The sequence below is a fragment of the Quercus suber genome, unplaced genomic scaffold (assembly GCF_002906115.3).
Source record: "Quercus suber isolate HL8 unplaced genomic scaffold, Cork oak 2.0 scaffold_211, whole genome shotgun sequence".
NCBI lineage: Eukaryota > Viridiplantae > Streptophyta > Magnoliopsida > Fagales > Fagaceae > Quercus > Quercus suber.
Genome location: NW_027069669.1, coordinates 495,799 through 508,121, shown reverse-complemented (window position 1 = coordinate 508,121; position 12,323 = coordinate 495,799). Strand labels below are relative to the sequence as shown.

General features: G+C 32.8%; 1 protein-coding gene and 1 pseudogene across 1 annotated transcript; one reads left to right on the top strand and one right to left on the bottom strand.

The window, feature by feature from the left end:
- On the top strand, positions 1–3,572 carry LOC112005166 (probable polyol transporter 6; annotated as a pseudogene).
- A 6,671-nt stretch (positions 3,573–10,243) lies between these two features.
- LOC112038217 (protein LURP-one-related 4) lies at positions 10,244–11,400 on the bottom strand. Its single transcript, XM_024071024.2, has 3 exons — positions 11,126–11,400; positions 10,803–11,021; positions 10,244–10,682 (listed from the first exon to the last, which is right to left on the bottom strand). Exons 1-3 carry the CDS (start codon positions 11,351–11,353, stop codon positions 10,548–10,550), a joined length of 582 nt encoding a protein of 193 aa, XP_023926792.1. The 5' UTR covers positions 11,354–11,400; the 3' UTR covers positions 10,244–10,547.
- Positions 11,401–12,323: the final 923 nt, after the last annotated feature.

The following is a 12,323-nucleotide window of genomic DNA, read 5'->3' as shown; positions in this document are numbered from 1 at the left end:
ATGGAGGAGAACAGTGCGAAAAACCATAAAAGTTTCGACAACTATGCTTGTGCCTGTGCTGTAGTTGCCTCCATGCATGATCTCCATTATATTTGGTTACGGTAGGTACTCCTTTCTTTGGAGGTCTTTGAATTCTAAATCCTAGTATGTGATATGTATATAGTAATTGTATATCACCTGTAACTCTATTTTATTGTTGTTACAACTTACAACAAAAAGTTTCACAACCATGCATCTTTAATGTGATAGTCACTTTACAAGTACAAAATTCTGTAGAGTGGAGGAGGGGGAGGAGGGGCAAGGGCCAATTTTCAAGTCTCTAAAAGAAAGTTTTATACACATATACATTTAGATTAAATTATAAAGAAAAAAGTTAATGAATGCCTTAAGAACATTGGTTTAGAAAGTATTTTCAAAAACTTTTAAGGGAAAAAAAAAAAAAAAAAACAAATCCCCCCCCAAAAGAAAGAAGAAAATATCGATCAACAAATCTAGCGATTAATTAAATATAAAAAATCTTTGGGCTAGGTTGCCTCCATTAAAAAAAAAGAAAGAAAAAATGAGAGAGAGAATTTTTAGAGTTAATATACAATCTCAATAGACTTTCATTTATAAGAATGATCAATGAAGTAGTAGATTTTGTGAGTAAATAATGGAATCCCTGATTTTGTACATGTGAGTAAGAATGATCAATGAAGTAACTTTACATTTTAAGGATGTTTAAAAATCATTCAACATTGATGATATATGCAATTTGTTTGAAAATTTCTATTATCAAAATTTTATTAAGCAAGAAAAAAAAAGCTCATTTGAGACTTCAATTGTAAAATTATGAGTTTGATTTGTCAAATTATTAACATGGAAATAATAATTGATGAAGTTTTGCAAACAATTTGATGATATATACTGATTATTGATGAATTTTATTATGTGAAATATCATTATTGAGCATAATTTTATGGAAGACGCTATATTTTATTATTTTATTATTTCATTTTATATATTTGTATAGCAAACCATATTACTTTGTTAACTCAATAAAGTTTTAAAAAATTATAAGTTCTTTTAAAAAATGATCTGAAGTAAGGGTGTATATATATAATTTCAAGGTTGATAATTTTATATATAGTATTATATATATTTATTATGACCTACTTTTGTGTTAGAAAATTAATGTGTTATATTTTTACACACACACACATATATATATATATATAATTTCTTTTTTGGAAAAGGATGGTCTCTAACATCATTGCATTAAACTGATCTAAAATTTCATCTTCTATATCTTATAGAGATAATGGTGTAATGAGTGGAGCAATGATGTACATAAAGGAAGATCTCAAAATCAATGACACCAAACTAGAAACCATTGTGATGGGACATATGTGAATCATTGGTAGGAACATATGTCAATATAGAATTGGTTAATCCTTTAACAAAACACACTTTACTTGTAATTGGATAGATCTAGGATGTGTTTAATGTTTCAAGGAACAAGATTTCAAGTTCAAGTGTTAAATCCATGCAAGTCTGTCCAAGAAATAAGTGAAGAAGTACTGGATTTTAAGACTCGACAGCTAGTATCTATTGAGGTTTAAAAAACTGTTTCAGCCTAATGCTTGACAGCTTATCGATAGATAGGTTATCTGTTGAGGTTTATGAAAATCAATTTTTCATATCTGATTTCACTCCAATTCGTGAATAGATGTTTGGACTTTCTTTTCTCACAACTGTAAACATATATAAGGATTGTTTTAAGGGTCATCACAGCTGATGCAACTCAATGCAAAAGTTTTTCACAAGCATAATGTGAACCGAAGACATATGCCCTAGTTCATCTTTCTATTCAAGAAGTTGTTGTGTTTGTACACCATAGAGTTTTGTAACTAAGGAGCTTTGTGATCTTCATCGTATGGATGAACTGAACAATTTTGTAGCCAACATCTTTCTCAAGTTGATGAGTAAGCCGTGTACTGGGATCTACGCATCAAATTTGTTAGTTACGTACTGAGAGCTATGCATTGAAAGGAGAGATTGTCACTACAGAACAAGTCTAATTGGGTATTAGGATAAGAGTTCAACTATAAGTTGGTATAAGGTATTAAGATTCCTTTACTTGTAAGTGCTTGTTATGATAATAGTGAATTCTCGAAAGTGGTGACCTTAAAATCACCTGGTTGGGTTTTTGTCATGTAAGTTTTCCCTATTTGTAAACAAATCACTGTGTCAATTTATTTTCCTTTGTATTTTAACTTAGTTGGTGATTTGTTTGTGCTACTATGCTTATTGCATGCTAATTGAATTAATTAATTAAATTGGCTAATTAATTTGTTAATTCATCACAAGGGGTCAATACATTCTTGGCCTATCACATTGTTGGAATCTTAAAACTTTGTGCTCTTGTAGGATCTATTGTTGCTGGAAGAACCTCTGATTACATAGGTCGCCGTTACACAATTTTCCTAGCCTCTATTTTGTTCATGCTAGGTGCAATTCTAATGGGCTATAGCCCATCCTTTACAATCATTATGATCGGAAGGTGCACTGCTGGCATTGGTGCAGGCTTTGCACTTTTGATTGCACAAGTTTACACTACTGAAATTTCTTCTCCTTCAACCCGAGGTTTCGTAAGCTCCCTTCCTGACCTTAGCCTTAGCTTTGGAATCTTACTTGGCTATATATCAAACTATTTTTTTTCTTTCCAAATTGAGTTTGAAACTTGGATGAAGGATAATGCTTGGAATTGCAGAAGTCCCTTCTCTTGCTTTGGCTTTAGGCATCCTAAAAATGCCGGAGTCACCGAGGTGGTTATTAATTCAAGGTCATTTAGGAGACGCAAAAAAGATCTTATTGCAAATATCTAATTCTAAGGAAGAAGCTGAAATCCGATTCCATGACATAAAAGCTGCGGCTAGAATAGATGTAAACTGCACTGAGGATGTTATAAAGCTTCCTAGCAAGGCTTGCGGCAAAGGGGTTTACAATGAACTGTTGTTTAGGCCTTTCCCTTCTGTTCGTCAAATTTTATTTGCAGCAGTAGGACTTCATTTCTTCCAGCATTCAGTTGGTACCGATGCAGTGCTGTTATATAGTCCAAGAATCTTCAAGGCAGCTGGAATTATTGACAAGAACAAGCTCTTGCTTGCCACAATTGGGATAGGACTTCCAAAGACTCTATTTATGTTCATAGCCACATGTTACTAGATAAAGTTGGGAGGAGACCTCTCTTGCTAATAAGCACTGGGGGTATGGTTTTAGCCCTTGTAGGATTAGGATGTGGCTTGACCATGATGAACCACTACAAAGAAAAGCATTCATTGGCAATGAGCCTAAGCATTGCTGCTACTTACACATTTGTGGGATTGCATTCTTTAGGGCTTGGGCCTGTGACATGGGTCTATAGCTCTGAGATATTTCCTTTGAAGTTGAGGGCACAAGGGGCCAGTATTGGGGTGGCTATAAGTAGAGGCATGAATGCAACAATTTCCATGAGTTTTATTTCAGTTTATAAAGCAATTACGATTGGTAGGACCTTCTTTATGTTTGCTGGTATATGTATGGTGGCTTAGGCATTCATTTATATATTCTTGCCAGAGACAAAGGGAACGTCCTTGGAAGAGAAGGAGATGCTCTTTAACAGCAAGGCTAGGACAGAAAACACATAATGGCAAGGGGTGCAATGAAGAATAAGTGATTCAAAGGGTTATTTTGGTGTTAAAGTTGGATCTTGGTGTAAGAATATAAAATTAAATAAAGTAATAAGACTATATATGTCGTATGTTCTGTTTTCATTTATTTTTCATATAGTTTAGGGTCTCAAAGGCAAGTAACACATTTGTCACTTGTCTATCCAAAACAAAAGCACTTTGGCTTTTTGAAATACTTCGGAGAGTATGGTTTTCAATTTCTTTGCTGAAACCTTGGCTATGATTTTCTACAACAAATTATATATATGTATGTGTGTGTGTGCGTGCGCGTGCGCTAATGAGATGATATTTAGTGAATCATGCTACATTCTTCTCATAGACCAAGCAATACCAAACTAAATTTTAGACCAAGCATAAAAAAAATGATTTTTCCAAGTGTTACAAAGGATCCTATTTTGGATAGTGTTTTTTTTTTTTTTTTTTTTTGTATTGCAATTTTTTTTTTTACAACTTTGTTTGCTTTTTGGAAATAAGGCACAAAGTTTAACAGCTTGCTAGTCAATGCTTGATAGTGTGATTAGTTCAAACTACATCAAATCAACCAATTTATTTGAACTGGTGCACAATGGTTACCATTATTGTGGTGTCCAAATATCAAATTTATATATATATATATATATCTAAAAGTTAAGTGTGCATTTATTATTGTTTACGCTTGAGTTGAGTTACATCAGCATTTACATCATTATCATTTATTTTTCCAATTTTCCTATAATTTTTTTTTACGTTTACTTTTTTTTTTTTAATTTTTAATAATTACAATTTCTTCAACTTTTTTTGCCTTCCCTTACCTTTTTCATCTCCTACTACTGTCAACCTTAATATCAATATTCCATTTTCCCTTCATCTTCCTTTATTTTGTCTCTTCATCTTTCCCTCCCTTACGTTTTCATCTTCCCACTACCCCTCAACCTTATATCACCATTTATCTTTCCTTTCATCTTCCTTTATTTTGTCTCTTCATATTCACATTATCTTACTATAAATTTGTCATTCTCTTTTCTATTCTTTGCATAGTTTTCCCTCACAAAAAGTTATCTTTTTCTCTCTCTTTCTCTCTCTCTCAATATTTTTTGGAGTATTTTTTTTTTCCTGCATCTCTACTTTAAGTTGATAATTTTGTGTTCGTTATAACTCTACTTTTGGTTGATGCGATTTAGTTTTGTTTTAAGTTTTCTGTTCTCTTTAATTGTTAAATATTATCCTGTTGCGTTATAAAAAATTAAGGATGATATATAATGAGTATAATATATATTATTCTATTAAATAACATAATTTGGGTAATTTGGTGTTTATTGTTATAATTTTTTTTTTTTTTACATTTCTTTCTTTTCATCTTATTTTATCAATATTTAAACTCAATCACATCCTCTATATAATTAAATTATTTATGTTTTTTCTTTTCTTTTTCTTTTTTAAATAAACATATAATATTTTATTTAAATTCAAATAAATAAAATTGTACTCATTTTTTTAATATTTACACTGTCTCCAATCTTTCTTATTCCCTTTACATTTTCATCTTCCCACTACCTGTTAGACTTATGGTTAAGTGATTAAATTCACAATTTTCTAACAGTTTAAGCTTTTGGGATAATTGGTAATTTAACATGGTATCAAAGCAAGAGATCTTGAGTTCGATCCCTGACTTTACTCTAGCTCCCATTTAAAATGTTAAATTCTCATTTGTTGAGCCCCCACTTATTAAGGGAGAAGTTTAGGCCCACAGGTGAGGGGAGGCGTTAGACTTATAGTTTAAGTGATTAAATTCACTATTTCCTAATAGTTTAAACTTTGGGACAAATCGGTAATTTAACACTACCCTCTATCTTAATCACTTTTCATCTTTCCCTTTATCTTCCTTATTATTGTACTCATTTTGTTTCTTCTTATTATTATCCTTTTAGTATAAATTTGACATTCTCTCTTCGCATTATATGCATAATTTTTCCTCACAAAAGACTTTATTTTCTCTCTTTCCTCTCAAATTTTGGTGTATTATTATTATTATTATTTTGGCATCTCTACTTTAGGTTGATAAATTTTTATGCTTTTTAGAACTCTACTTTAGGTTGATGTGATTTAATTGTTGTTTTTTTTTTTTTTTTTTTTTTTTGTTCACTTTGATTGTTAAATTTTATCATATTGCATTATACAAAATTAAAGACAATATGTAAGAATGTAATATAATTATATTACATAGCATGATTTGGATAATTTGTATTTATTTAGAGATAATTAATTTGGTGTTTTTTGTTTTAATACTATATATATATGTATATATTTTTTTTTCCTTCTCATATTATTTTATTCAACGTATTGCATTATAAAAAATGATAAAACTAATTAATCACTATCATTGTGGGTAGTAGTTTATGGTTTACATATATAAAAGAAATGGAATATATAGAGTTTATATATGTAAACATTCACATTAAGTAAATAATACATGAAAAAGTATATGTACGGTTTTTATTAACTTAAAAGATAATGAAAAATCAACTGTTAATAATAATAACTAAAACAATAAGAACACCAAAAAATCAACTAATCACAATAAAAAATCAATTGTTAATAACTAAACCTTGAGATCAAAGTATATCTTGAACAAGACCAAAAGAACATTATTCCAGATCCAAGAACAAAGAAAGAAAAAACACCCACATACACACACTTTCTTTCCTTCGCTCAAACTCACTCAAAAAAAACAACACCCAGATCTCAAATGTAACAACACTAATAACACCTCTCTCTCTCTCTCTTCTCTCTCTCTCCTCTCTCTCTCTCTCTCTCTCTCTCTCTCTCTCTCTCTCTCTCAAAAATGTCATCCCAACAACAGGCAAAAGCAAGAAGCCAAGAACCCAAATCCAATCCAAAAGCCACAAAGCAAAAACACAAGTGTAATCTTTTGAATTTAGTTACAAATATCCATGCAAAATTATTAATAAATAGAAACACTCCTATGAATAGAACACCCAACATGGCAACATATTGGCAAAGAGAGAAAATAGCAATACCTAAGGCTGAGAGGCTTTTCATAGAGGGGAGGAGCGGCGAGAGCAAGGTATTGGTGGCTGTGCTAAAAAGAAGACACACTAGTGGCTGAAAACGACGCATCACTTGGAGGCAAGAGGCCGCCGTCACCAGTAGAGGGAGGCAGTATCACCAGCAGAGGGAGGCAGTGTCGTGGCATGCTAGGGTCCGTCAATCTCTCTTTCCCCCTTCTCTCTCTCACGCCGCCATGCATTTGTGAAACAAAAATTAGATAATGAATGGGATTTAATTTGTAACCGGGTTATAATTTTAAATTTGATTTCAATCGGGCCAGTTTGCTGAAATCTTATGTGGAAACTAGTAATTGTAATTTTTTTTAATTTAAAAAATGTCATGTCATTAAAAAAAATTCAAGTCATTGTTTTGTTAGCCATGTGAGTAATACCACTAATAGCAATTAGTAAAAGGACTAATACAACTTATTTTTTAAACTTAAGGGACCAATTGTACTCAGTTGTAACTTGAGGAACCAATTGTGCTCTGAGGGTAAACTTAAGGGACCAACATTGTCGTTTCACCTACTCTAAATAAAGATTTTTTTTTTTTTTTTAATATATGAAACTAAGTGACATGAAAAAAATACAACACCCATCAATATACACCCCACAAACGACAACTCCCGTAGTGTCTCCAATCTTAGCTTGGCAGCACCTCTAGTAGGGAAGGCTCCATGGTTCAAACATAGGGGGGTTTGGGCTTTGAATTTTGATTAATTGAAATACTACGATGAAGGACCGTTTGTTATAGACCATATTCATGGAGGAAGTATACCATGTTTCGGGTATATGTTTCTTCCCTCTCACAAGTTGGTGGAACCCATCAGCCGTGGGTTCCATCAGCTGTGAGATGGGAGAAACATACACCTGAAACACGATGTATTTTTTCCTATTCATGAACTTGTAAAATGCTGATCTGGCGTATTGATATTGGAGAGTGTAAATAATGAGTTTTACACTGGCTCTTATTGAATTTAAACTCTTAATTTTTATAGTGTCTATAAAAAATAAATAAAATATATATTAATTATATTCATGTTACAAGGAACACGATGATGCAAACAATGCAACATGAGTGGTGGCGAGTGGGATTGACCTGCTCGAGCTAGGCTTTTTACTTGTAAACCTTAACTGCCATGCCATCTTCTATCTAGACTTCGAAACTCACTAGTAGGACCTCTGTTTCACGTGACTTTTTCAGCACGACAAGACTTATTCAGCATATTACACATTAGAAACAAGAATAACATCAAAAACAAAAACNAACCCTTTATTTTCTTGTAATAATAAGAATGAATTTAGAAATTTTACTCTATTACCCAACGTATAAGAGTTGCTTAATTTATTGAATGATTTAAGATAATTTCAACAAAACTTCACAATTATATATAGAAAATGGGGTGGCATCTTAAACTTGGTGCCCATTTTATCCTTTTTTTCATTATATAAATTTTGATTAAAGTTTTATAAGACGTCGTGTTTGTTGCCACTATAGCCTCCCCTTAATATATTCCAAATTAATTTCAGTTTAAAAATTAAGCTGCACTCTGCTCTGCTCCCTGCTGGTGTGCTTCATGCGAATACCAATATAGCCTTTGCATGCATGTATCACATGTATATAGGTAAATCTGACCAGTTAATTTACACTCTTTAATTTATATCTTTTTGCTCTTGATCTTTTATAGCGTTGTCGGTGCATGGATCTATGATATCACATTACATGCTTATATAATTATATTCATAATACACACGTATTTAAATACTGTCTCTACTTTGTTTTTTTGCATGTGTATGGATATTGTTGATTTTGAACGAATATTGTTCCTTTTAGATTCCAAAATTCAGTCATCTCACCTAGCCTACATGTGTTTTTAGTATAACATCAAGGAATAAGCCGAACCTTTATTGATGATGCCGAAAATCTCACCAGTGAGTTGCACGACACTTGTACGCTCAAAACAACACCTGCACAACAAAAAGGAAAAGACCTCACAGAGAGCACCGGTGTGGTGCCGGCCAAATACCCTCCGAAGGTCAAGTTAGAACTTTCAACTCTAGAGTGCTAGAGAGGGGTAAATTATGCGTACCTCGGCTTATGAGGGTATTGGGGTTTTTACAGTAGTAGAGGGTGGACCTTTCTTCCTTGGAGTAGAAGTCTTTTCCTTATAGGAATCCTTATGCGCGTAGATTGCAGAATCCTTTCCTTATAGGACTCTGATACTGGGCGTGGAATACAAGCAATTTCCCTAAAACCCATGCGTGGTGATCAAGTCATGGTTTTCATAGAACCGTCGGCCTTAAAACCGTCAGTTGGCACTTTCCCCTTCAGCTGAGTTGGCGTCAGCTTCTTGCTACGTTCAGTAGCCTAGGGGCTCCAAATTGCCGTTAGTTAGACTTGGGGACTTCAGCCCGTCGGTTTTGTCTTGATCTAGTCAGCATGCATTCCTTGACGCTTAGCCTACAGCATTCGTCATAACGGACCCGTCAGCCAGAGCAGAAGCTGACGGGTTAGGCTCATGGTACCTTTTTTTTTTTTTTTTTTTTTTTTTTTTTTTTTTTTTTTTTAAGCTGTATATACAACATATATTTATCGGTTAAATATAAATGAATACATAAATCACTTTAGTCCGCTAATTCAAAGTAGGACACAGAGTTTTTAACGCACTCATGGCCTCTAACTTTTCTATACGTGCATATTGTAGTTAATTATAAAATGGAATACTCAAAGTAGGACAGAAGACTTTTATTCAAACTTGTTAGTTAGCATGGACATTAAATCACGTGGGAGATAACTTCTTCTTGTCTATTAATTATAGTTCTTTATTTTAGTAAATTCATGACAAAAGGAGAAAACTGTAGAGCTTGGAAAACAAGATTGGAGTAGAGCGAGTGGCCAAAATAGTAACCAAGTCATGAAACTTAGATTTGAGACTTTTGAAAATACATATGTTGAAGTCTTAAGGGCAGAGTGGTCAGCTTGTAGCTAGGAGCTCATTTAAAAGAGATTTTGCTTTGCGTAGAAATTAAGTGATAAAAAGGTTGCCCTGTTTGAGAGTTTGTAATTGTAATGCATATGAATTTGAAAATACGGGTATATTGGAAGCAAAGCAAGTGACACTTTCAAGAGTAGTCCATATTTCTTGAGATGAAGAGAGGCCAACAACTAATGGTAAGATTTCATTTGACAAGGAAGAAATGAAGAAGGCTCATGAGAAGCTGGTGTTGCCTAGTCCAAGAAAAAGACATGCCAGATTTGGGGTTGGAACATTTTTTTATACGAATCGTATGTAAGGGGTATGGGTTAAAAACATCAACCAAACTAAGAAGATCTTGTCATTTAAGGTAAGGAAGCAATTGTATTAACCCTCTCACATTCCATTGACTGTTTTCTTTAATTGTATTTATATAAATGAATGTACATGATAAAGATGGTAACGGATAAAGATGGCATGGAATTCATACAAATTGATAGATTTTTTTTTTTTTTTTGAGAATTAATTACAACATGCTGCTAACTCCGCAGTTTAAACATTTTCCCCCCTAGACCTCCAAACACTTTGTGCATGAAGATGTGCCAATTTAGCTAAGACCTTTGACTACAAATGGATAGATATGGTCAATACTATCCTCATTTATACATTTACTCTCTCTATCACACCTAAATTGAATCAAAACTTTCCTTAATTAAAAGGATACCTAAGAAAAAAGGGACAAAATTAACAAGAACTACATCACTAGCTAGTGAAAGGACAGATAGCCTTCAAAACGTTGCGGTTATGAAGACTATTTACATTTTACGGCAAATCAATCCATAAACAATCACCAAAGCCATGATAAGGGAATGATCTGTATGGGGCTCTACCAACAAAGTTAGAACATCATCTCCCAGCTGTACCCCTGAAGATGATTGCTTTGGTTTTGCCTGCACAAATTAAAACCAACCTTTAATTTCATTGCCCATAACATTAATCTATCAATTTATCATTTTATTGCAACACTTGGAAGAAAAGAATCCTATATGAAAGCAAAGAAAGATACTGACCTCTGCAATAATATCTCCATCAATATTTACTACTCTAAATGCTGCTTTGCCAGTCATTCTAACTATCCAGTACTTATCATAGCCCACAGTAACTTTACAAGCTAAGTCTCCCATAAGCATTCTGTAGTATTTTTTAACTTGAAACCATAGCTTCTCTTCTTTTATAGTATTAGAACTACTGCATCTATACCCATTCCAACCTCTGAAAGCTAGTAATTTCTGCAAAATAATTAAAAACAACAGAACTCAATTAAAATTTAGTTAAAGTCATCAGATTTTCTGAGTTCAAAAACCAGTAAGAATTGAAATCCCAATTATAATACCTTTCCACGAATGGTTGAAAGCACTTTGCCTCTGAGATCCATGAGATGAACTTCATTGCTACCTTTCTTGTCATAGTTTTCAACACGATAAACAATATCACCATTTGTATTGAAAACAGTGCAACCATTTGTATGACACACAAGAGATTTCATCCATATTGTAAATATTTCTCTTTCTGATGTTATGTGGGGAGAACAAGTGGGTACTTGAGGATACACTTTAGCCATTGAGAGCCTGAGCTGAGATGGAAGAAATTTTTTGGGAAATTTGGAATATTGGTGCTAAAGCCTGGGGTGATAGCTCATTTATATAATTTGATATTTGGTTGGAGACTATAAGGTATATATTATTAAAATTTGATAGTGTGCATGTGCATGACCATCGTGGAGTCGCACTTACTAACTTAAACAAAGATAGGAACTAGGAAGTGTTTTATTATTCTAGTCTAGTTATCTATTTGGCCTTCTCTACCTCCTTGCTTTGTTTGAGTATTAATCATCACTGTTCTGTACACATGGATAAGCACTGCTGCTGTTATAAAATTCAAAAAATGCTACTAATAAAACAAATTTCACAATTTATTAAAGTAGCAAATCGTGATTAATGAATAGTTACTCTCACCATATATAATAGTCACTAACATTATTTTTGTTATATACCAATCACAATTTAAGTCCCATAAAAAAAAATATAAATAAAAAACCCCAACTGATAAATATATAATTTGTGGTGTCCTTATATTTATTTATTGTATTTAATTTTTTTGGACTCCCAGCAAAATGATAACTAAGACAAAGTGTTTTGGAATGATCTGAGGTGGCATAAAGTGACTGGTTACTAGATGTGGATGGGTCAACTGGAAATTAAGTGGTTCGTCTGCTGTGATTACAACACCTTTTGGACGTGTCCCTTTGGTATAGGACCTATAGGAAGATTTACTATTTTAGTTTATTTTACAAAGAGCAGGACCTTTTACATTTTTCCAGGAAAAAAAGAAAGAAAGAAAAAAGAGCAATATATTAAAAGCCTAAATAATAAACGTAAATAAAGCACATAAGCCCCATCACCCAAAAAATAATAATATATATATATATATAGATATATTTTATATTCCCTAAGAGCATCTTTATCAGTTGTGGCATAATTTATGCCATTTTACCACATTAAAGACTTACTTTATTATTTTACCACATCATT